This window comes from Glycine soja, chromosome 15, assembly GCF_004193775.1.
Source record: "Glycine soja cultivar W05 chromosome 15, ASM419377v2, whole genome shotgun sequence".
In the NCBI taxonomy this organism is placed as follows: domain Eukaryota; kingdom Viridiplantae; phylum Streptophyta; class Magnoliopsida; order Fabales; family Fabaceae; genus Glycine; species Glycine soja.
The window spans coordinates 2017831-2038961 of record NC_041016.1 but is presented as its reverse complement, the minus strand read 5'-3'; the positions used below and the strand labels follow the sequence as shown (position 1 = coordinate 2038961).

At 30.4% G+C, this 21131-nt stretch overlaps 3 protein-coding genes across 5 annotated transcripts; 1 reads left to right on the top strand and 2 right to left on the bottom strand.

The window, feature by feature from the left end:
- Window positions 1–6138: 6138 nt before the first annotated feature.
- On the bottom strand, window positions 6139–7651 carry LOC114385786 (heterogeneous nuclear ribonucleoprotein A3-like). The gene is made up of 2 exons (XM_028345855.1): window positions 7008–7651; window positions 6139–6876 (listed from the first exon to the last, which is right to left on the bottom strand). Exon 2 carries the CDS (start codon window positions 6799–6801, stop codon window positions 6481–6483), a length of 321 nt encoding a protein of 106 aa, XP_028201656.1. The 5' UTR covers window positions 6802–6876; window positions 7008–7651; the 3' UTR covers window positions 6139–6480.
- Window positions 7652–8632: 981 nt separating this feature from the next.
- Window positions 8633–10826, bottom strand: LOC114388134 (uncharacterized protein F23B12.7). 2 transcript variants are annotated; one of them, XM_028348466.1, is made up of 3 exons: window positions 10350–10826; window positions 9432–9929; window positions 8633–9107 (listed from the first exon to the last, which is right to left on the bottom strand). In XM_028348466.1, exons 1-2 carry the CDS (start codon window positions 10729–10731, stop codon window positions 9439–9441), a joined length of 873 nt encoding a protein of 290 aa, XP_028204267.1. In that variant the 5' UTR covers window positions 10732–10826; the 3' UTR covers window positions 8633–9107; window positions 9432–9438. The 2 variants fall into 2 exon arrangements, with proteins under 2 accessions (XP_028204267.1, XP_028204266.1); XM_028348465.1 differs by having other exon boundaries at window positions 8633–9042.
- A 4510-nt stretch (window positions 10827–15336) lies between these two features.
- Window positions 15337–20273, top strand: LOC114388133 (disease resistance-like protein DSC1). Of its 2 annotated transcripts, XM_028348464.1 has the most exons (5): window positions 15337–15707; window positions 15869–16449; window positions 16784–17891; window positions 18008–18304; window positions 18531–20123. In XM_028348464.1, the coding sequence occupies exons 2-5, from the start codon at window positions 15971–15973 to the stop codon at window positions 20121–20123; spliced, it is 3477 nt and encodes a 1158-aa protein (XP_028204265.1). In that variant the 5' UTR covers window positions 15337–15707; window positions 15869–15970. The 2 variants fall into 2 exon arrangements, with proteins under 2 accessions (XP_028204265.1, XP_028204264.1); XM_028348463.1 differs by having other exon boundaries at window positions 15337–16449; window positions 18531–20273.
- Window positions 20274–21131: the final 858 nt, after the last annotated feature.

The following is a 21131-nucleotide window of genomic DNA, read 5'->3' as shown; positions in this document are numbered from 1 at the left end:
CATTAATAATTTGGGAAATACTAGGTTTTATAAAGATATAATATTTTTTTTAATTTTTAAACGAATAAATAAATAAAAATATTTTTTAAACAAACAAATAAAAAGATAGAGTAATTAATTATTTTTTATGAATTAATTAATTATGCTATTTTAAGATATTATTAATATTGATTTTAATAATCAATTTAGATGAGTATAAGTAAAAATATTTTATAAAAAATAATTTAGTATATCTTTTTTGATGAAATATATGTTTTTGGTTTTTAATAAAATACTTTACTAAAATCAAGGTTTTTTTAGTTGGTAAGACCTAAAAGTTTAGGTGATTGGGATCTTAAGAATTCATTAACCTGAAGGCTAAAAAACATTTAAAAAATACTTATATATTATCTATTAATAATTTTTTTTACAGTGAAATTCAAATATATATTTATGTGGAATATAAGTTCAATTCTTGTCAAATAGACTAATCTTAATTTGTTGGTAGTTAAAATTATGTTAAGGGATGATGTTATCAGAAAATTTTTACGGTGCGCGTCGAAAAGAAAATGTATGCTTATGGTCGCAATCAAGAGGTGTGATCATTAGGTAATAAGCATGGTTAAAAGAAAATGTATGCTTATGGCCTTCAAAGAGTTAAGCCACGTATGCCCATTTATAAAGACCGTGATAAATGCTTGATTATGTTTAGCTAATCTGTCCCTGGATAAGAAAAAAAAGAAAAGAAAAGAAAAACTAGATCCCTTTTGTTTGATAATGAAATAAATCCTTAACCCTCATATCAGAAAATTGCAACCCCTTTAACTAGACACATTAAAATTAAATAAAACTTTATGCCATTTGACAAGAAAAAAGGCACTAATTAACACTTGAATCAGTTCACTTTTAAAACAAAATATTAATTAAAAACAAATGAAAGCTTTTTAAAAATTCTTTACTCGCATGTACCTTGTAAAGTTTTACTTGTGATTAAGAATAAGATAAAAAATATAAATGCAACGGTATCACTAACTGCAACATCGTTTTTTTTTTTAATTCCTTTTTCTTCTGTTAATTATCATCACGCCAATTTACTTTCTCCTTTTCTTTTTGAGATAAAAAAATGTGACGTAAAGTTGACTTAAGTAATATAATGGAAAGCAATTATATGTTTTCTGTAATTACTTTTTTCGGCATATATATATATAAAGGCATGGCTTTATCGTACATGAAGGCTCTGCTTATTCCGGACATATTGAGATCCAGAATTCATAAAATCAAATTCTCATTGAAAACTAAAAAGTGGATTCAGAAGGATCTCAAAATGTTTACAACTATTTACATCTGCAATCTACAGTCAAATTGAACATAATAAAATAAAAATTTAATTAGTTCGACTACTTTAATTACTACTCTTTTAATTTAGGATGGAATATGTGATGGAGGCTTAACTTGGATATTAAAGACTAGAATGAGACCTTTAGCAGAGCTTTCGGAAGGAAGTTTGCTAGATATTTGGATAGATTGTGAATAATGTTTATAAATGAAAAATAGAGACCATCAAGTGCGTGTGAGATTGTTCAAACTCAATTAGAGATATCAGGTTTCTACATGAAAAAATATGTGATCTAAATCAAAAAATAAATCCACAATAAACATGGTTGCGGATAAAGCAGCAATTGGGGCTATTGGCCATTTGAATAGCTGATTTTCTATCACAAAACAGCATATTTGAGTTGGGAGAAACTTCATAGGCACTTAATTATTGTTTTAACCAACGCAACTTAGTTGTGAAGGTTGGTATCCTTGATATTCAGCTGCTGCAAAAGACCTTGCAATGGTGTTTTGTTTCTTTCACCTAAAACATCAATTATTCTGTTTCTCTGCCAAACTCTCAGCACAAGTATAAAGAAAAAAGACACATGACTATACGATTATAAATAGAATTAAACTATCTCACTCTGGAAAATGAAAAGTCAAATTTGTAATATAAGAATTGTTTGTTCATAGTTTATCCTAATGATTTATATATACAATCACGTCATTAATTTGAGAATGTGATTATTAGATCTTTAGTAGTAGTACAATCATATCTTGCTTATAGCAAACTATTACTTTTGATATGTGGAAAAGTTGATTTCTGATATATGTAACATCAGGTTACATATTCATGGATGGATAAAAAATAAATAAAAAATCATCTTTTTCGATTGCTTTCCTCGCTTGCAATGTCGTCTACAATTACTGCTCGGACCTTGAATCGACCAAGTTTTAGAGCCAGTGACTGTAGGGGACCAGAACGACCACGAGTTCTAGTTGAATAAACCCTTTTGCTTAGAATTAAACGCTTCTTTGTGGTTGGATATGGCGTGCAATTATGAGAAGAATTATATTGGTTGCCCTTGCTCTGTATAAGCAAGTAGGGAATATTGGAGCTGAAATTGTACCAATTAGTTGAAGTTGATGCTGCATATTCACCAGTGTGTGCCGCATGTGATTCAGAGGCTCTGTCATTGTTTTGCATGTTCTCAGATTGAAAATTCGAAACAAGTAGTTAGTTTTGCACCAAAATTCGGTCGTGACTAGTGATTGATTCCCTTGCAATTAAATAAAAATGATGCAGATGGAAATATAATATTCAATGTTGGAGAATAGATTGGAGAGTATGATTATGATGCATGTTTTGGCCTGAAGGATGCCAAGCTATATATAACGTATATTTGACAATCAAAAATATGCTCTAGACGTAAGTTGGAACATTCGCACATTGGTCTTAATTTAGGTCAAAACTTGGTTAGAACTTAATTTAGTTCGACTTGGTCTTAATTTAGGTTAAAACTCGGTTAGGACTTTGTAAGTTGGAACATTCGCACATTGGTTGCGTGACTTGTCTCCAACACTTTGCTTCAACATTCATTGGTGAGGCCAAGAAGAAGGGTTCAACATGGTTAGCTGTCCTGTTTTCGGTGGAGAAATTCTTAAGTAGTTTCAAACTAGTGTGTGTTTATGAATTCAGTCAATCAAGCTAACCTTTTTCTCTGCTTAGAAATTACTGTATTAAGTAATTTCAAAGATAATCTATGCAACATTTAGTTTTTTAACTTACAAAAAAAATTAATAACATCTTATTGCATGTTACACATAGATTAATTGAATTTATAATGATCTCGGTTCACTTATTATTTAGGGTCTCAGGGGTAATTTATGTAACATTCAGTTTTTTAACTTCCAAAAAAAAAAGTAATGACATCTTATATTTATAAAATGATTTCATATCACTTCTTACTTTTTCTATGTTACACAAAGATTAATTGGATTTATAATAATCTCAGATCGCTTAGGGTCCCGGGGGTAATCTATGTAACATTCAGTTTTTTAACTTATAAAAAAATTAATAACATCTTATTACATGTTACACAAAGATTAATTGAATATATAATGATCTCATATCACTTATTATTTTTTCTTCTCTACCAACAAAAAACTCTTGATTACACATATTGGATATGCTGCAATTTATTTGACTAGCATAGGTCTTTTAAAGTTTAATAAATTCATTAAATCGTCATGCATACTATATTGTTTTTAATGTATGTTATGCAGCTTTTGAAGCCAAATTGATTGGAGCAGCTATCACTGCCATCGAAGCTGCTTGCAGTAGAAATTGACAAATTTTTTTTTTTATTGGAGTGTGATTCTACTTTAGTTGTTCAAGCCGTAAATTGACAATTCTGCTTGCAGTAGAAACAGGTGAACCACTAGCATGCATAGCGTTTCTCATTTCAATTTTAGAGTTTCTCACATATTTAGAGAAGACAATCACTGTACAAATAGGATTGCAAATTTTGTTGTGGGTAATAATCAATCCTTTTAGTGGGACACTACATGTCCCTTTTTGTAATGAGTTTTTTGTCCTTGATGTTTGTGGGCTGCCTTGGCCTAATCCTCTCATAATGGTTTTGTAGTTCCTTTTTTATCAATAAATTTCAGGAGTGAGAGATTGGTAAAGAAGAGGGTGTCAACATGCTTGAGATGCTCCTCTCTACCTTGATGTCTCTTTTTCCCCTTATAAAAAAAATGTTATGAGTATATGATGACACTTAATGAAATATCATTAGAGGTTAATATTTTTTGGGCATTGATAAATTTTTATATAACCCGTTAACTTGACAAATGGCAAGTAACACTTTATAATTGGTCATAAAAAAAATTGGCGTCATTATTTTTTCTACTGAGTTTCATTGCTCCCAAATAATTATATCCTGGATATATTTTTAATGCCAGTACGTGCCCAATATATGATGTTTTCAAAATTCACATCATTATAATTGTCACCGTCAAAAATAATAAAATCTCTCAGTCATCTCTCAACAAAGATTTGCTCGGTACCTACCACCACAAGAACTAGTGGAGAGTGCCAACGGAATAATCTAGGTGCACTAATTTCACCTAAATCTTCCTCAGGTCTTATCTAGTGCGGAGAGTGCCAACGCAATAATTAATCCAGGTAGAATGCATTTAAGCAACATATATATATAAATCTTTCTCAACTCTGGCACCTCTACATAGACTCCACAATAACTAGTGTTGTCTTATTAACTCAAACAATTGTTTTCCATCCATTTCATACGGATTCCACTTGCCTAGTCTTCACTGCCCATTTCATGACCAAGGGTGGTTTCAATGTAGCAGAACAAATATCCAAGCAATATATATATAATACTAGTGCTTGCTAGATTTTTTTACACAAAAAATTTAAGGACAATGACTCAATGAGGCTACTAATTACATTTAGATCTAAATATTGTATAATAACTCTCAAAGAAAATTTATATAAGATTTAAAATGAATTACTTATAAAAATAACCAACAAAAATTGAACTTCAACTTTACATTGTACGGTTAACTTTAACAGTTGAATCAAACATCAGTTCCTCTTATGTTATATAGTTTATTATCATCAAATGCGTGGAATATCTTTTTGGTTTAAGACCCCTGATATCTGATAATTATTTAGATTTTAACTAATCTGAGTTAATAGAATAAAATTTTCTTACTATCTATTTTTCAATTAAAAAACTAACTCAAGATCTTAAAGAAAACTATTCCCTTTACCACGTAAACTAAATAAATATTGCTATACACGAGAATTATCTAACATGTCTGTCTTTAATTTCCCCTGCGTTGTGTGAAGGTGATTATTGTAAATTAGTATAAATTTGATAATCATCATTATAATATTTTCCTTTAACTTTTTTTTTTTAAAAAAAAACTTTAATATGACTTGAATTTTTATCAGCTCCGATTTGTATTTGCATCACTAAGTTGTTCCTGTCTCGGGGTTGGAGGTCACTTTACTTACATTTGGATCATACCAATGCCTGCAATTCTCATGTGGTTTAAAGGGATTGATTGCACTAATAATTTAGTTGAAATTGTTTAATCCTATTTTTATTTGAGAGTAAATTAGACAATTGGTGTCTTACACGGTAAACATAATTGAATTGAAAAAAAAATTACATTCCAAAAGTAATGAAATAAGTTGAACAAAGTCTCAGTTCTTGTTGTCCTCTTCATAGGGAAAAACAGGTCGAACCTTGAAGCGCTCAAGCTTCTCATTAATAGGATGCTGAGGACCACGGGAAGTGGTGTTTTGTGTTTCAACACTTCTCTTCATTTTCATTCCCAACATTTCCTCTAAATTTATGTGGTCTTTAAGACTCGCCGGAAGTTTCTCGTACTTGTCCAAAACGCGATTCACAAGCTTACTAACACGGGTCATTTTCCTCTTCTTCTTTTGCCATGCTTGGTGGCACTGGCACCGCATGGACGTAACTCTCATCAATCGATTGTAAAAAGATCAACCAAGTTATTAATTTGTGATTAGATGACCGTTGAATATCTTCATAATTCGTGATGCAGCTTTGGCGTGTATAAAACTTGTTCAATTAGTGAGCCGCTTAATTAAAAACAGTGTTCAATATGAGTCTATCTAATTAAGCTCTAGTCAATTTTTCCTAATTAATATCACTAGCTTTTGACAACTATCACTCTTTCATTGTATTCATTCAACGATGAAAATTGAAGTTTCAAACAGAAGTTAACTTGAGACGTAGCAACTACCAAAATGAACTGATTTAGAAGAGACATCGAGATGAGTGGAGAAATAAAAAGTTGAAGTTTCGCTATTAGAAACAATTCAAACGACTGTAATCAATCATCAACAGTTACAGGACACATATATATAAATTTGTGTGATTTTGGACTTTTGGTAGCTAATTTACCAGTGTCCAGGGATCTTTCAATATATGACGCTTCTAGAAATTAGCCAGTCCTTATCAAAGAAGTTCCAAGAAAGTTTTGCAAAACCCATTAGATACAACATATATACTTTTTGTTCCCCTACTTCTGATCTGAATGAATGATGATATAGCAAACCTGAGGGGTGGTACAGAAGACTGCTTTGCAGCCATATCTTTTCTGCTGACTTTCAATAGCAAATCACTTCCAGTAAGGATGGTTGTACGTAGGACCATCATCCTTCTTAGCCACTTTGCCGCTGTCATAGCCACCACTATCTTCATAGGAAGAAATGCCGCCACCATAACCCCCAGGATTACCATAAGAATTGAGTCCATAACCACCAAAGCAATACATTGGCCCACCATATCCAAATCCATAGCCACCATAAACAGTGGCAGCACTTCCCTCAAAGTTCCCATCAAAATGACCAAATGCTCCGCTCATTTCAGAATCTGTATACTGTCCACCTCTTTTTCCATGATTACGATTTCTGGAACTATTCCCACCATATCCATCCATTCCATTGCCAAAACCATCATATGACTTTTCTTGAGGTGTTGCAGTAATCAACCCCAGATCTTGTTGGGCTCAGCTCTTTTAATCTCAACATAAATTATTTATAGTCAGACACGGGTATCCAAAATAATAAGCAATAAGCAAGTAAATAACATCAGCTTCTGTGCACAATAAGAATATTTTATTTTAGTTTCAACAGTTTCACTAACCTGCTTGCCTCCAATTTCATGAACTTTTCCCCCTGAAAAAACCTTTTCAACTGAATCTTCATCGTCAAAAGTGACAAATCCAAAGCCTCTAGATCGCCCAGTATTGTGATCTAGCATGATTTGGCACTCAATAACATTGCCATAAGGTGCATTAGTCAGCCAAACCCCCGTGGCCTTCCATAAAGTTTATTTGTCATTATCACAGAATCTGTTACTTCTCCATATTTGCTGAAGTAATTAAAAAATGACTCTTGACAAAAAAAATTATAGGATGAGAAAATTATATAGAAAAAGCAACAACATGGGTTTCATCTTCCACTATATTCGAATTGTATCTTTCACTTTGGTTAGGACACACACAAGTAAACAACAGAAAATTAATGAATTAACATAATAACAGATATCAAAGAAACTGTCCTTGATTTGCATTTATGCTTAATAACATTTTTTGCACCAGATAATAAACTTCAAGATATATTTGACAACCAAGATAAATAAGAGGCCAGGGCCATATTCAGCTTCAACCAAGTAGGGCTAATTGAAAGTAGTAAAAAAATTATTCACCATAAAACAATCAGCAGCAAAATCTCTTCGCCACGAAAATTTTGGGTCAATTTGCACTGCAGCATATTTAAATAATTATTTTAGTCTTCCAAATGCATAAGAAATTATTATTTTATAATTAAAATTTATAATAAATAAATATTTTTAAATATATAAATTATGTTTTAAATAAAATTCATAGTAGATAAATATTTTTTAATATATAAATTATATTTTAATTATTGATAAAAAAATTTATAAAAAAAATATTCAAATTTATTTAAAAAAAAGAAGAAGAAAAATAGATTGAAATAGACAAAAGATTAAACAAATCAAAGATAAAAAAAAAATAGTGGTTTGAAACAATTGAGATTTTTTTTTCGGAACAAATGTCAATCGAATTAAATTTAAAATTATAATTGAAGGAATGAAATTAAAATAATTAAAAAATAAATTAAATATTTAACATATGAGATTAAGACAAGACGTGTATCTCATTAAAAGTGAAACTATTTTTGTTTAAGAAAGATTAATAAAAATACTTCTGTTAAAAAAAATGGCTCCAGCTTAGAAGCAATTTTTTTTATGTCTCGTTAGTCATTACATTGTTAATAAAAAAGTAGATATAAAAAAGTACTTTTGAATAATTATAGTAGCAGTTATCCCACATATTATCCATAAAAAAAGTTATGAACATATTTTACATATTGTGACTTCATATGAATGAATTTTAATAAATCACAAATAATGATGACAATAAAAAAAAATTATGACAATTTTAAAGAAAGATATTATTATCTCAATTTAAGGTAATCTAAAAAAAAAACTTATGACAATTTTAAAGAAAGATATTATTATCTCAATTTAAGGTAATCTAAAGAGCTAACGCCAATCACGCACCATATCTTGTATAAAGTAAATTATTCTAATTATTTTTATTATAAACATATTATTATTTATTTTTAATATAAATATATGTTTAGATGATTTATTTCTAATGTTATTTTAATTTCTGTTTAATATGTGAAACTCATTTTAAGTTCTTAAGTGAATTTATTTTTTACCTGAACAAGCAACAATTCTACAATGCACTAAACTCAAAAGGGTGCAGCTTTTTTTTTTACCTGTCATTACATATTGACCCATACCCCTGCAATTTCAATATATTAAAATAGAAAAATAGAAAACCCTATGTTCTTCTCCTTCTTACAGTGTTTGGATTTGTTTGTACATTTGGAGGTACATGAACGCAGTCACGTTCCTCTTGCTTTTGATACCCTCTTCCACTTGTGCTATCAAAATCTCAAGCTTGGCTGAACCTAACATGCCAAGAAATGCTTGTGAAGATGCACCTGCATGACTGCACGAATACACTTACTGAAGTAAACTCTCTTCAGGGCAGCTTTGGTGTTGTTGTGGATTTGGCCACAATCGAATGGCTTCTTGGAAGCTCAAATTGTCGTCCTTCAGGGATGTTTTACTGTCATAGCTCCTGGTTTGATGATGTCAGAGACAGAGAAGGGTTACATGTTACGGTGTGGATTTGCTCCATTGAGACTGACATAAACACATAAATACAATAATAACAAAATCCAATTAAACATTTTAAGACCAAATTCATAAATTGTTTTTTCTTACACAGATACTTGTTTAACAAGTTGGAATTATTCTGTTTTTATAAAGAAGTTTTTATAGTCACTTATTTAAAATATAAAAAAAGTGAGTGTGAGTTATTTGTAAATTATTAGCATCAATCCTATAAAATCAGAGGAACTTATTTAAATATGTAATCCTAACTCCAAGTTTGCATTTTTTTTACTGCAATTTGAACATGCTTATTTAGATAAGTAAACCAACTTGATCAACATTTATGTTGCTAACCTTGGCATTAATCATCCAATTCATCATCATCATCTTCAAACTCTTCCTCTTCTTCATCATCATTTTCCTCTTCCTTATCATCACCTTCATCAGCAACAATGAAGCCTCCCAGTGTCTCATCATCATCATCATCATCTTCTTCTTCACCAGTTTCATCACCACTAGTCGCTTTCTTTTGTTTAGAATTTTTACTAGCTTTGGTATCTTTGATACCTCCTTTACTGTCTTTTGACCTTGTGGAGTACCTGGGCAGCTTACCTTTCCGCATATTGGCAACAAGGCCCTTATCATCTTCACTTTCACCGGTCCACTCATCATCTTCATTAACCTTGCCCATTTTTCGCTTTCCCCTCATTTTCCTCCTCTGCTTCTCAACATCTTCCTCATCCTCACTATCCTTCCTACGTTCCTCAAGGAACCAGTCCCAATTCTTTGCATTCCGGATCATCCCCTTGGGATAGTGGTCAAACTCATGCCCCATCACAAGAAAACCAAACTCTGCATTTTCAAATCACAGCATCATAAGAATTTAATTTCTATGCACTATTAGCCTACTTTTTTTTTAACCTAATCAACCAATCAAAAATCCCAACAAGCATGAGTTTTCAAGGTAATAATTGTAAAATAGTAAAAGTCAACACACTTACTATAACGTAAATTTGTAATTAGATGGCATTGTAAAAAACTCTTTAATTTCAAACCATATTTAAATTACACTACCATTGGAAGGTAACACAAGCACTCACAACTACATATAATATTCACAAAATAGCAAAAACACAATATTAATTTCAAATCATATAGTACATTACATAGTGTTGTACCGTCACTTACAGCACAAGCAAGCAACCAAATTCACAAGGGAAATGAAGCCCCGAAAGCAACAAATTAAAAGAGGAAAGAGAGAGGCAATAATACCTTTAACGGGATCGATTTCCGAAACGTGAATTTCATCAAGGTTAAGTTGAGGCAGAGGCTGAATATTAGTAAGAGTGAACCAGAGGGGTGTGTTGGGAGAGAAGCAGAAACGGTGTCCGAGTTGCAGGTGACCCTTGTCGAACTTTCTGAAGAGCCGAAGCGCTTCTCCGTCGTACACCCAAAAGGGGTTCTTCCCCATGACTTGGAAAGAAACCCTAGCATTAGCATCCTCTGAGTGTGAATGGTCGAGTTCGAAGGACACGTGGCGACGAGACACTGTGCGGTCGTGGGTGCTGAATCCGCAGCCTCGTCCAAACACTGTTTTCTGATCCCTTCCCAGTGCGAATTTGGAACCATCTTCACCATGAACTTCCACCTCCATGCTTTGATTTTCCGCAACCCAGAAAAGCTTCTAAATTGGTGGAAAAATCTAAACACCCAACATCTAGCAGCCTCCATTATTCAAAATTCCATTTTTACCCCTCATTCCTTAATATTCCGCTAGTTAAATACTTTATGGCTAAATAGATAAGTTCATCCAGTCATCCGAAGATAAATTTAACTTTTTAAATGTATAAAAAATATACAAAATTTATTGTTAAATTTATAAGATTGTTTTTTCTTTAAGTTATAATATTTAAAAAATAATTTAAACTTAATATTAAATTATAAAATTTAAAGATTAATTTATCATCAAGTTATTTATACTGTTTGCACGTTTGAAAATTAAATTTAAATTTTTTATTTTTAAATCAGTTTTTTTTATATTTTTATACAAAAATTTGATTATTTATTATTTTTATTGCAGTAATATTTTAAATCATGGAATGCATAAGAAAATGTTTATTTTTAAATTTTTTATTAAGAATTTACAATATAATTGATATATTCAAAATATATTATTTATTTTGAATTTAATTATAATATATTTTTATACTAAATAATATTTATCTTCTGTTATGCATGAGTTAAAATATTATATTTTAGAGAACAGAAATAAAAATAATATACAAACGTGTAAGAAAAATATAAATAAAACCAATCTAAAGATGTTTTATGATTTTAAAAACTAAAGAAAGAAATATATATTTGGAAAATATTTTTTAATTATTATTTTTATTAAAAAAAATTCTTTTAAAAAATAGAAAATAACTTTTGGAAACAAAATCACATGACATGATAGTCATGCTTTTCTTTCTCACTAATAATTAAGAAAAATGGATAACATATATTTCATTTAGGGGTGTAAGGAACGTGGGAGAAGATAAAAGAAAGACCGAATAAAATCAAAATTAAAAGAAAAACTAAATAAATAAAAAGCTTAAATGTACCTTTTGTCTTTAACATTTTACAATATTGCCAAATTTTTTTTGTGCAAATTTTGTCTTCCAATTTATAAAACTTCACAATTTTTCTTTGCACGTTTTGTGACAATTTTTTCTTTAAATTAGTATAGACAATTTTGTGACAGTTTTTTTTAATTAATTATAATGAGTGCGTTTGGATTGAAAATTTTAACTGGTTAATTTATCAGAGAATTTAAATTTATGTAATTTAGAATTCATTGTTTGGATGTTTTTTATGAAAAATTTAAAATTTTGAAATTTTAAAACAAAATTTTAAACAATTAAAAATTTGAAATTTCAATTTCTTTTTAAAAAGGTGAAAAATTGAAATTCTCTTCTTATATGATTTTTCAAGAAACACATTCTAAACTAGCACATCAACTATATCTTTTTTTTTCATTTACTTTTTTCATCCTCGTAATTTTAATTTTTTTATCTAAACATAAAATTTTAAAAATAAAAGAATTTCAATTAAAATATTTAAAATTCTTAAAATTTAAAATTTCTCAAAATTTTAAGTTTCTCCATTCACACATGTTAGATGTTTGAATGAGAATGTGGTTTGGAGCTTCAGATTTCCCACCTTCCTTCTCTTCAAGCTAGTAGATTGTTCAGGCTTGTAGAAATCATTCAAGTTTATGTTGTTCTTGTAGAAATCATTCAAGAAAGGAAACTCTTCCTTGCTTATCGCAAGCATTCCCATTCCTGTGCAAAAATCAGGAACATTGTCCTTCACATTTTCCAGCATTCTTATTAATTATTAGCAGTGGCACATTTAATGCATCAACTTGTTTGAGGTACATATACATAAAACTTGCAATCAGGAAGAAGAACCGTTAAATGAAAAAGCATACAATTCTTTATAGTTTCATGTATACAACAGAGTTTAGTCTTTGAAATGGCACTTCCCGGCCTCTTATATACTGCACAAGTTTGGAAGAGGCTTAGGCACCTACAAATACGCAAGAGATATCTTATCATATAAAATTTGAAGTAGAAATTTCAACAAATATATTACTGATAAAATCTCATTTTTTTAAGTAATATTTTTAATATTTTAAAAGAGTTTCCTTTCTTTGTCAAAAAAATCAAGGTATAAAATATTTAAATCATCTAAATATGACCCAAAAACATCTAAGAAAAGCATTAGTAGTCTATCTTACTATCTTGGAATCAAATTGTGTTTAAATAAATTTTTTAAAAAAATCTTGGTGTTCCTAAAAAAAATCTTGGTTTAAAAAATAAGTCTTAATCATATATTAAATAATGCTATTCATATTTACTGTAAAACTTATGTCCGAGAAATTATTTTCATTAAATGATTTAAAGAAAAAATAGTTAATGTTTATTTTCATTAAATACATATATTCTACAAATAACAGAATTTATTTGAATTTATTTAAATTTGTCTTGTATTTTTATTTATTTGTAGAATATATTTAATTTAATTTTTGTTATTTGTATAATATATTTTATTATTTAAATATATATATTCTGTTATTTATTTAAATTTGTCTTTTACATATATTTTAATTTATTTGTGAAAATTTTAAGGCACAACAAAAAGTGCATGCTGCTGACCCCTTTTGAAAAAAAGTGCATGTATTTAATTTAAATTTGTCTTTGTATGTATTTATTTTAATTTATTTCAACTTACAAAAAAGTTAAGTAGAAATTTTAAGACACATCAAAGCATGAAAGAAGCTTGCTATTTAAAGGCCCGGTTTGCACATGTTTTGTCACTCAAAATGACGGAACTGCAATGCACACTGCCTATCCTGCACTGTTACACCTGCACCTAGCTAGCTGTACCTCTGCACGTGTTTTGCCAATGTCAAATGACAAAACCCGTGCCACATTAGCTACTGTTCACATATGTCATCATTCGTAGTGACGGAATGCTTGAAAAAAAGACCATTGTGTAATTAGTTCCAAAAGAGACCCGTTTTAGAAAATATTTTATAAAACAACCGGATTAGATCAATTTGCCAAAATTAGAAGTGTATCTCCTTGTTAGATTTTGGAACTTTTGAAGTTAACTTGTTATTCAACGGTTAAGGTGATTTTTTTATTTGATTTGTATACGTGTGTTTTGATGTGGTTTGTTAGTAACTTATGATAATTTTTAATCATATAAAATAATAATATAAACAATGTCACGTGGGTAGTCAAGGATTTAGACGAAAAGGATCAAATGCCGTAAAAATTATAAAAATAAGGATCAATTTTTTTAAAAAATTAATGAATAAAAATCATAAAATTTAAAGACTAAAAACATAATAATTTACTCTAAGTTTTTTTTATATTATTTTTGGGTCTCTTTTGGTCATGAATTCAATGTCCTGGTCCTTCGAAACAACGCTTCGGCCCGCCTTGATGTTGTTGTGACAAAACAAAATTATGCTATGTAATAAAAAAAACCTTTAAGTTAGTTGATGAAATATTTAATAAGTTTAATTGTAAAATCTATTCTCTTATTTTATCTATTTTATCAAATTATTTTTTTATTTTTTAATTTATTATCTGAGTTTTTATATATTTTAAAAATTATTATATGAGTTCTATAACTTTTTAGTATTAATATAAATTTTATATGAAAATAATTTCATATTCAATTTTTTAATTTATTATTTTTATAATCTAATATATTATTTTTTAAAATATCATATAAAAATTAAATTTTATTTTCATATAAATTAAAATATCTATAGTTATATAAATTTATTTTTATTTTATATATTATATTTATTTTTTAAAATAATGTTTGTGACAGTATAAAATAAGTTTTAAATAATATGATAAAAATATAATATATAAAATAAAAATAAAACTTATATAAGTATATATATTTTAATTTATAAAAAATAAAATTTAATCTTATATATTATATTTTAAAAGATGTTATATAAGACTATAAAAATATAATAAATTTTTTAAAAAGTAAAATTTAAAGTTTAAATTATTTTTATATAAAATTTATATTAATATTATATTTTACATCAGATATTTAAATGAATTCTTAGATATAATAATAAATTAGTTTGTTTTTCACTCCAAAAAATAAGATTCTAGTTCTTACTCAAATATTTTTAAAGCTCTTGAATTTTAGAAAATAAATTTTGAAATATACCATCTATGGTGCCTCAGCAAGCAGTGGTTTCGCTTCAGTAGCCTGCGCTACATAACGTGGTGGTGGAGGCAGTGCAGTGCGACATCAGAGTACGAATGTAAGTGAAGAAGAAAGGACAATATTTGAAGAAAAGGAAACACACATCTTCAATGGATTCTTTTTTTAGTCGTTGATTTAAATTTATTAGGCGATGAATGGCTGGGATTATTTAACAGGACATCTCCTGTTGAAAGTAAAAAGGAGAGGATCCAAATATATAATAAATGCATATATTTCGTAATACGCAATTGTGCCTAAATATTTTTATACAGATAAAAATTAAACACCTACTATTTAATAGTACTATGCTTTTAGTACCATTCTTCAATTAATGTCATTCATTAACTATGATATAATAATCAAGTAGACATTTTTTTTGGTGTAGTAATTAAATGCACTCAACTATAATTCACCAAAAAAAATGCACCTAACTATATTTTTATAATAGTTGAGCCTGAGTAAAACCTTACGTCGGTCGAATAGACAGCAGAGAAGACTAGTCTCACAAACTCAACAGTGCAACTGCAAAGTCCACGCTGGTGGGGTTGCTTCTGTTCATTCCAAGACGAATCTTTCTTTCTTTACTGATCTAAACTTCCCAGAAGTTGCGTTGATTGCATATTTGCATTTCAATTCTCACTTCTCAGAAACGAACACCTGTTCGGTTTTACATTCATTTTCTATAACTCAACTCATTTTTGTTGGTCATAAACTAAAAGTTGTATCAAAGTGTCACACCAAATTATCATGTATTTTAATACTTTTCCATTTTGTTAAGTATTTCTTCCCCAACCGGAAGGCCTTGAGATATGATCTCCATCCTTCTACGAATTTGATAATTGTGTGAGGGAAATCTGTTTTGTTTACTACAACAACAGATAACATTTCTTCACTTTTTCAGTTATTTTTTCATTTATATTGTCATAGTTTAGTTGAAGCTATTATTATTCATTTCCCCTTTAATTTTCTTTTCTCTGAGTGGCATATCTCTTTGTTTTATGTAGATTGCAGCAATTTAACATATCATCATGTTTGGTGGTGATATATACTTTTGTTGAAGAAGTAGATCTAAAGAGAGACACTTGTGTTGTGCTTTTATATATCAAATGGAAACTTCTTCTAGTTCCCAAGATCCTCGAATCAAATATGATGTCTTCATCAGCTTTAGAGGCACAGACGTACGGTGTGGTTTTCTTAGCCATTTGAAGAAGGAACTGCGCCAGAAGCAAGTTGATGCCTTTGTTGATGACAGGCTTGAAGGAGGGGATGAGATATCACACTCACTTGACAAAGCCATTGAAGGATCACTTATTTCTTTGGTCATATTCTCCAAAGACTATGCTTCTTCAAAGTGGTGCTTGGAAGAGGTTGTGAAAATAATTGAGTGCATGCACAGTAATAAACAGATTGTGATTCCTGTTTTCTACAACGTAGATCCATCAGACGTACGGCACCAAAAAGGGACTTATGGAGATGCATTTGCTAAGCACGAAAAAAATAAAAGAAACCTTGCAAAGGTGCCAAATTGGAGATGTGCTCTAAATATAGCTGCCAATCTTTCTGGATTTCATTCATCAAAATTTGTGTAAGTTCTTTTGGTTTTCTCCATGCATGTTTAATATTTTTCTATTGTTTATTTATTTGTTGATTTTATATTATGCATACTTTGGCAGGTTATGCAACTTGCAGGGACTTAAATTATTATTTTTAAGCTAGATAGATTATTGATTATCATCACTAGCAATCCAGTGTGATGCCAAGAAAAATATATAAAATATGATGGTCATAATTTTGGTTTCTAATTAAAACTTGTCTTTTTATGTGTGGCAAAAGTTTGCTTTTTGTTATACATCCAACATCTGTTAATAGTAATGGCACTAAACTTGATACACCATCGATTTCTTTTTCTTGGTGAATAGGGATGAAGTTGAGCTTATAGAAGAAATTGCCAAATGTTTGTCATCCAAGTTGAATCTTATGTACCAAAGTGAGTTAACAGAGCTTGTTGGAATTGAAGAACGGATTGCAGATTTGGAGTCACTATTGTGCCTAGGATCGACAATAGTAGGTGTTCGTGTCATTGGGATTTGGGGCATGGGTGGTATTGGAAAGACAACTATTGCAGCTGCAGTATATAACCGCCTTTATTTTGAATATGAAGGGTGTTGCTTTATGGCAAACATAACAGAAGAATCAGAGAAGCATGGAATGATTTATGTGAAGAACAAAATTATCTCTATACTACTAAAGGAAAATGATCTACAGATTGGCACACCTAATGGAGTTCCCCCATATGTTAAGAGAAGGTTGATTCGTAAAAAGGTTCTCGTTGTTCTTGATGATATCAATGATTCAGAACAACTAGAAAATTTAGTTGGAGCACTTGATTGGTTTGGATCTGGTAGTAGAATCATTGTAACAACTAGAGATAAGGGTGTGCTTGGGAAAAAGGCTGATATTGTATATGAGGCTAAGGCATTAAACTCTGATGAAGCTATTAAACTTTTCATGTTGAATGCCTTCAAACAAAGTTGTCTTGAGATGGAGTGGATTGAGCTTTCGAGAAGGGTGATTCAGTATGCTAATGGAAACCCATTGGCCTTAAAAGTGTTGGGTTCTTTTCTTTATGGCAAGAGCCAAATAGAATGGGAAAGCCAATTACAGAAACTTAAGAAAATGCCTCATGTAAAAATTCAGAATGTATTGAGATTGACTTATGATAGACTTGATCGAGAAGAGAAGAACATATTTCTATATATTGCATGTTTTTTTAAAGGATATGAAGTACGCCGAATAATATATCTGCTTGATGCTTGTGGTTTCTCTACAATTATTGGGTTAAGAGTCCTTAAAGACAAGGCCCTCATAATTGAAGCCAAGGGCTCTGGAATCTCAATTGTATCAATGCATGACTTGATACAAGAAATGGGCTGGGAGATTGTTCGAGAAGAATGCATCGAAGACCCTGGAAAACGAACTAGGTTATGGGATCCTAATGACATTCATCTAGTGTTGAAAAATAACACGGTAAGAGTCATGATTGTATGAAATATCTGTTACAATTATTAACTATTTGAGTTTCTCTCCTACAAACTCTGGTTTTGAATATTATTTAACATTGTACTTTACTTTTTTCTTGCCAGGGAACTAAAGCCATCAAAAGCATAACTTTTAACGTCTCAAAATTTGATGAGGTGTGCTTAAGTCCTCAAATCTTTGAAAGGATGCAACAGTTAAAATTTCTTAATTTTACCCAACATTATGGCGATGAGCAAATCCTGTATCTTCCCAAAGGCCTTGAATCTTTGCCTAATGACCTAAGACTTTTTCATTGGGTTAGTTATCCTTTGAAATCCTTGCCTCTATCATTTTGTGCTGAAAATCTCGTTGAGCTCAAATTGCCTTGGAGCCGAGTGGAAAAACTTTGGGATGGAATCCAGGTATGGAAATACATCACATATATAGTTTTTTTTTGTTTTTATTAAAATTCTAGATTTATGAAAGACTTAGATAAAGTATTTGTAGTATTTTAGCATATGTTGATTAATGTAACTCTTTTATTTGTTTTTGATTAAAATTCTAGACTTGTAACTTAAGAGAGACTTAGATCAAGTATTTGTAGTATTTTAGCATATGTTATTAATGACACTCTTTTATTTGTCACAGAATCTTGAACATTTAAAGAAAATTGACCTGAGTTATTCCAAAAATCTGCTAGAGCTCCCAGATTTTTCAAAGGCCTCAAATCTTGAAGAGGTGGAACTCTATAGTTGCAAAAACTTGCGTAATGTTCATCCATCTATTTTATCTCTCAAAAAGCTTGTACGGTTGAATCTCTTCTACTGCAAAGCGCTTACCAGTCTTAGAAGTGATTCCCATTTAAGATCTCTACGTGACCTCTTCCTGGGTGGTTGCTCAAGACTCAAGGAGTTTTCAGTGACTTCAGAGAATATGAAAGACTTAATTTTAACTTCAACTGCTATCAACGAGTTGCCCTCATCGATTGGGAGTCTAAGAAAACTAGAAACACTGACCCTTGATCACTGCAAAAGCCTAAGCAATCTTCCAAACAAGGTTGCCAACCTAAGATCACTTCGACGTCTTCATATTTATGGCTGCACACAACTTGATGCATCAAATCTTCATATCCTAGTTAATGGTTTAAAGTCTTTGGAAACATTGAAGTTGGAAGAATGCCGTAACTTGTTTGAAATTCCAGACAACATCAACCTCCTATCATCATTGCGTGAGTTGTTACTAAAAGGAACAGATATTGAGAGTGTTTCTGCAAGCATCAAGCATCTTTCAAAGCTGGAAAAGCTTGACTTGAGTGATTGCAGAAGGCTTTATTCTCTGCCAGAGCTTCCACAGTCCATAAAAGAGCTATATGCCATTAACTGTTCATCCTTGGAGACTGTAATGTTCACTTTGAGTGCTGTTGAAATGCTACATGCATACAAGTTACACACGACATTCCAAAATTGTGTAAAATTGGATCAACATTCACTCAGTGCTATTGGAGTAAATGCTTATGTGAACATAAAGAAAGTGGCATATGATCAATTTTCAACAATTGGAACCAACTCAATCAAGTTTCTTGGTGGTCCAGTTGATTTTATCTACCCTGGAAGTGAGGTTCCAGAGTGGTTCGTGTATAGGACTACACAGGCTTCAGTAACTGTTGATCTCTCTTCTTCTGTTCCATGTTCCAAGATCATGGGTTTCATCTTTTGTGTTATTGTTGATCAGTTCACTTCAAACGACAAGAACTATATTGGATGTGACTGTTACATGGAAACCGGTGTTGGTGAAAGGGTCACACGTGGGCACATGGATAATTGGTCTAGCATACATGCCTGTGAATTTTTCTCCGACCATGTGTGTCTGTGGTATGATGAAAAATGCTGTCTGAAAAACCAAGAATGTGAAAGTGAAAGCATGGAAGAACTTATGGCAAGTTATAATCCAAAGATTTCATTTGAATTCTTTGCTAAAACTGGAAGTATTTGGGAAAAGCGGAGCGATATTATAATTAAAGGGTGCGGAGTGTGTCCAATATATGACACAGAATGTGACAATTTCTTTAAACAGATGGAATTGGAGTTGGAAATCACATTGCAATCCATGGCAACTAAAATGTCAAGTAAGGAAGCAACACTATCTCCAAAACAGGAATCTAAGAAACTGATCTTTCCACCCCATCAAATTGGAACTTGGAAGAATGCAACACAAGGGTTGAAAGATATACTGTTCCTGTGACCAACAAGTGTTGAATGATGTACTTCATTTTCAAATTGAATATGATCCAAATTTGACAAGGGCGTACGTTGGTTGCTAATTAAGAGATTTGAGACTTGGTTTATATGAACTACTATAAAATATGCTATAGTTATGGTGTTCTAACAACTATTTATGCTTGGTCAAAACAAAAAAACAACAACTATACTTGCACGTGTTGTTATCTACTGTATGATCCAGAGTTGTTTTTTTTTAGAGAAGTATGATCCAGAGTAAAAAATTGGGGAATTAATGTTTATCTACGTATCTATAGTTCTATACAGAGATAGAATAGAATAGAAAAATAGGACCCATCATAATAAATCTGCAACACGTTTAAACGATAAAATAACAACGAATCTTTTAAACAAATTTGGACTTTTTAAAAAGACATAAATACAAATATATTTTAATCAAATAAGTTCTATTACTGAGTATAAATGAGTAAATAAATGGACAAATAAGTTGGGTTACAGGTGTAAGGTGAAGTCTCACATTGGGTAAAAGTGAAAAAGTTGAATATCATATAAGTGAGAAAAAAACTTATAAACTTAAATTTTAAGGTTTTGAGTTAAATGTGTTAATTTTTTATGTGGTGGCCGGAATAAGTCTTAGACTTTTTAGCGTTTCATTTAAGTCTTTATATTTAATCATTTTTAAAAAAACCCAAGTGATAATAATAACATATATTTAGTACAGTTCAAAAAATTATTTGAAGTTTTTTTTTTAAATTTTGAATTTTCCTAACAAAATGATGAATTTATTCTTATAAATCGTATTTCCCTGTCACAATAATCCTGAAATTAAAGAAAACTCAAATAAGTCTAAGTGATAATAATAACATATGTTTAGAGATTAGAATGAAAAAAAAAATCAATTTTAGGGGCCTGAATGAAGCTTAATACAGTTCAAAAACTTATTTGAAGTTTTTTTTAGTTTCAAAATCTATCCAGTATTTACTCCCCTCGAATTTTCCCAGTAAAAGGATCA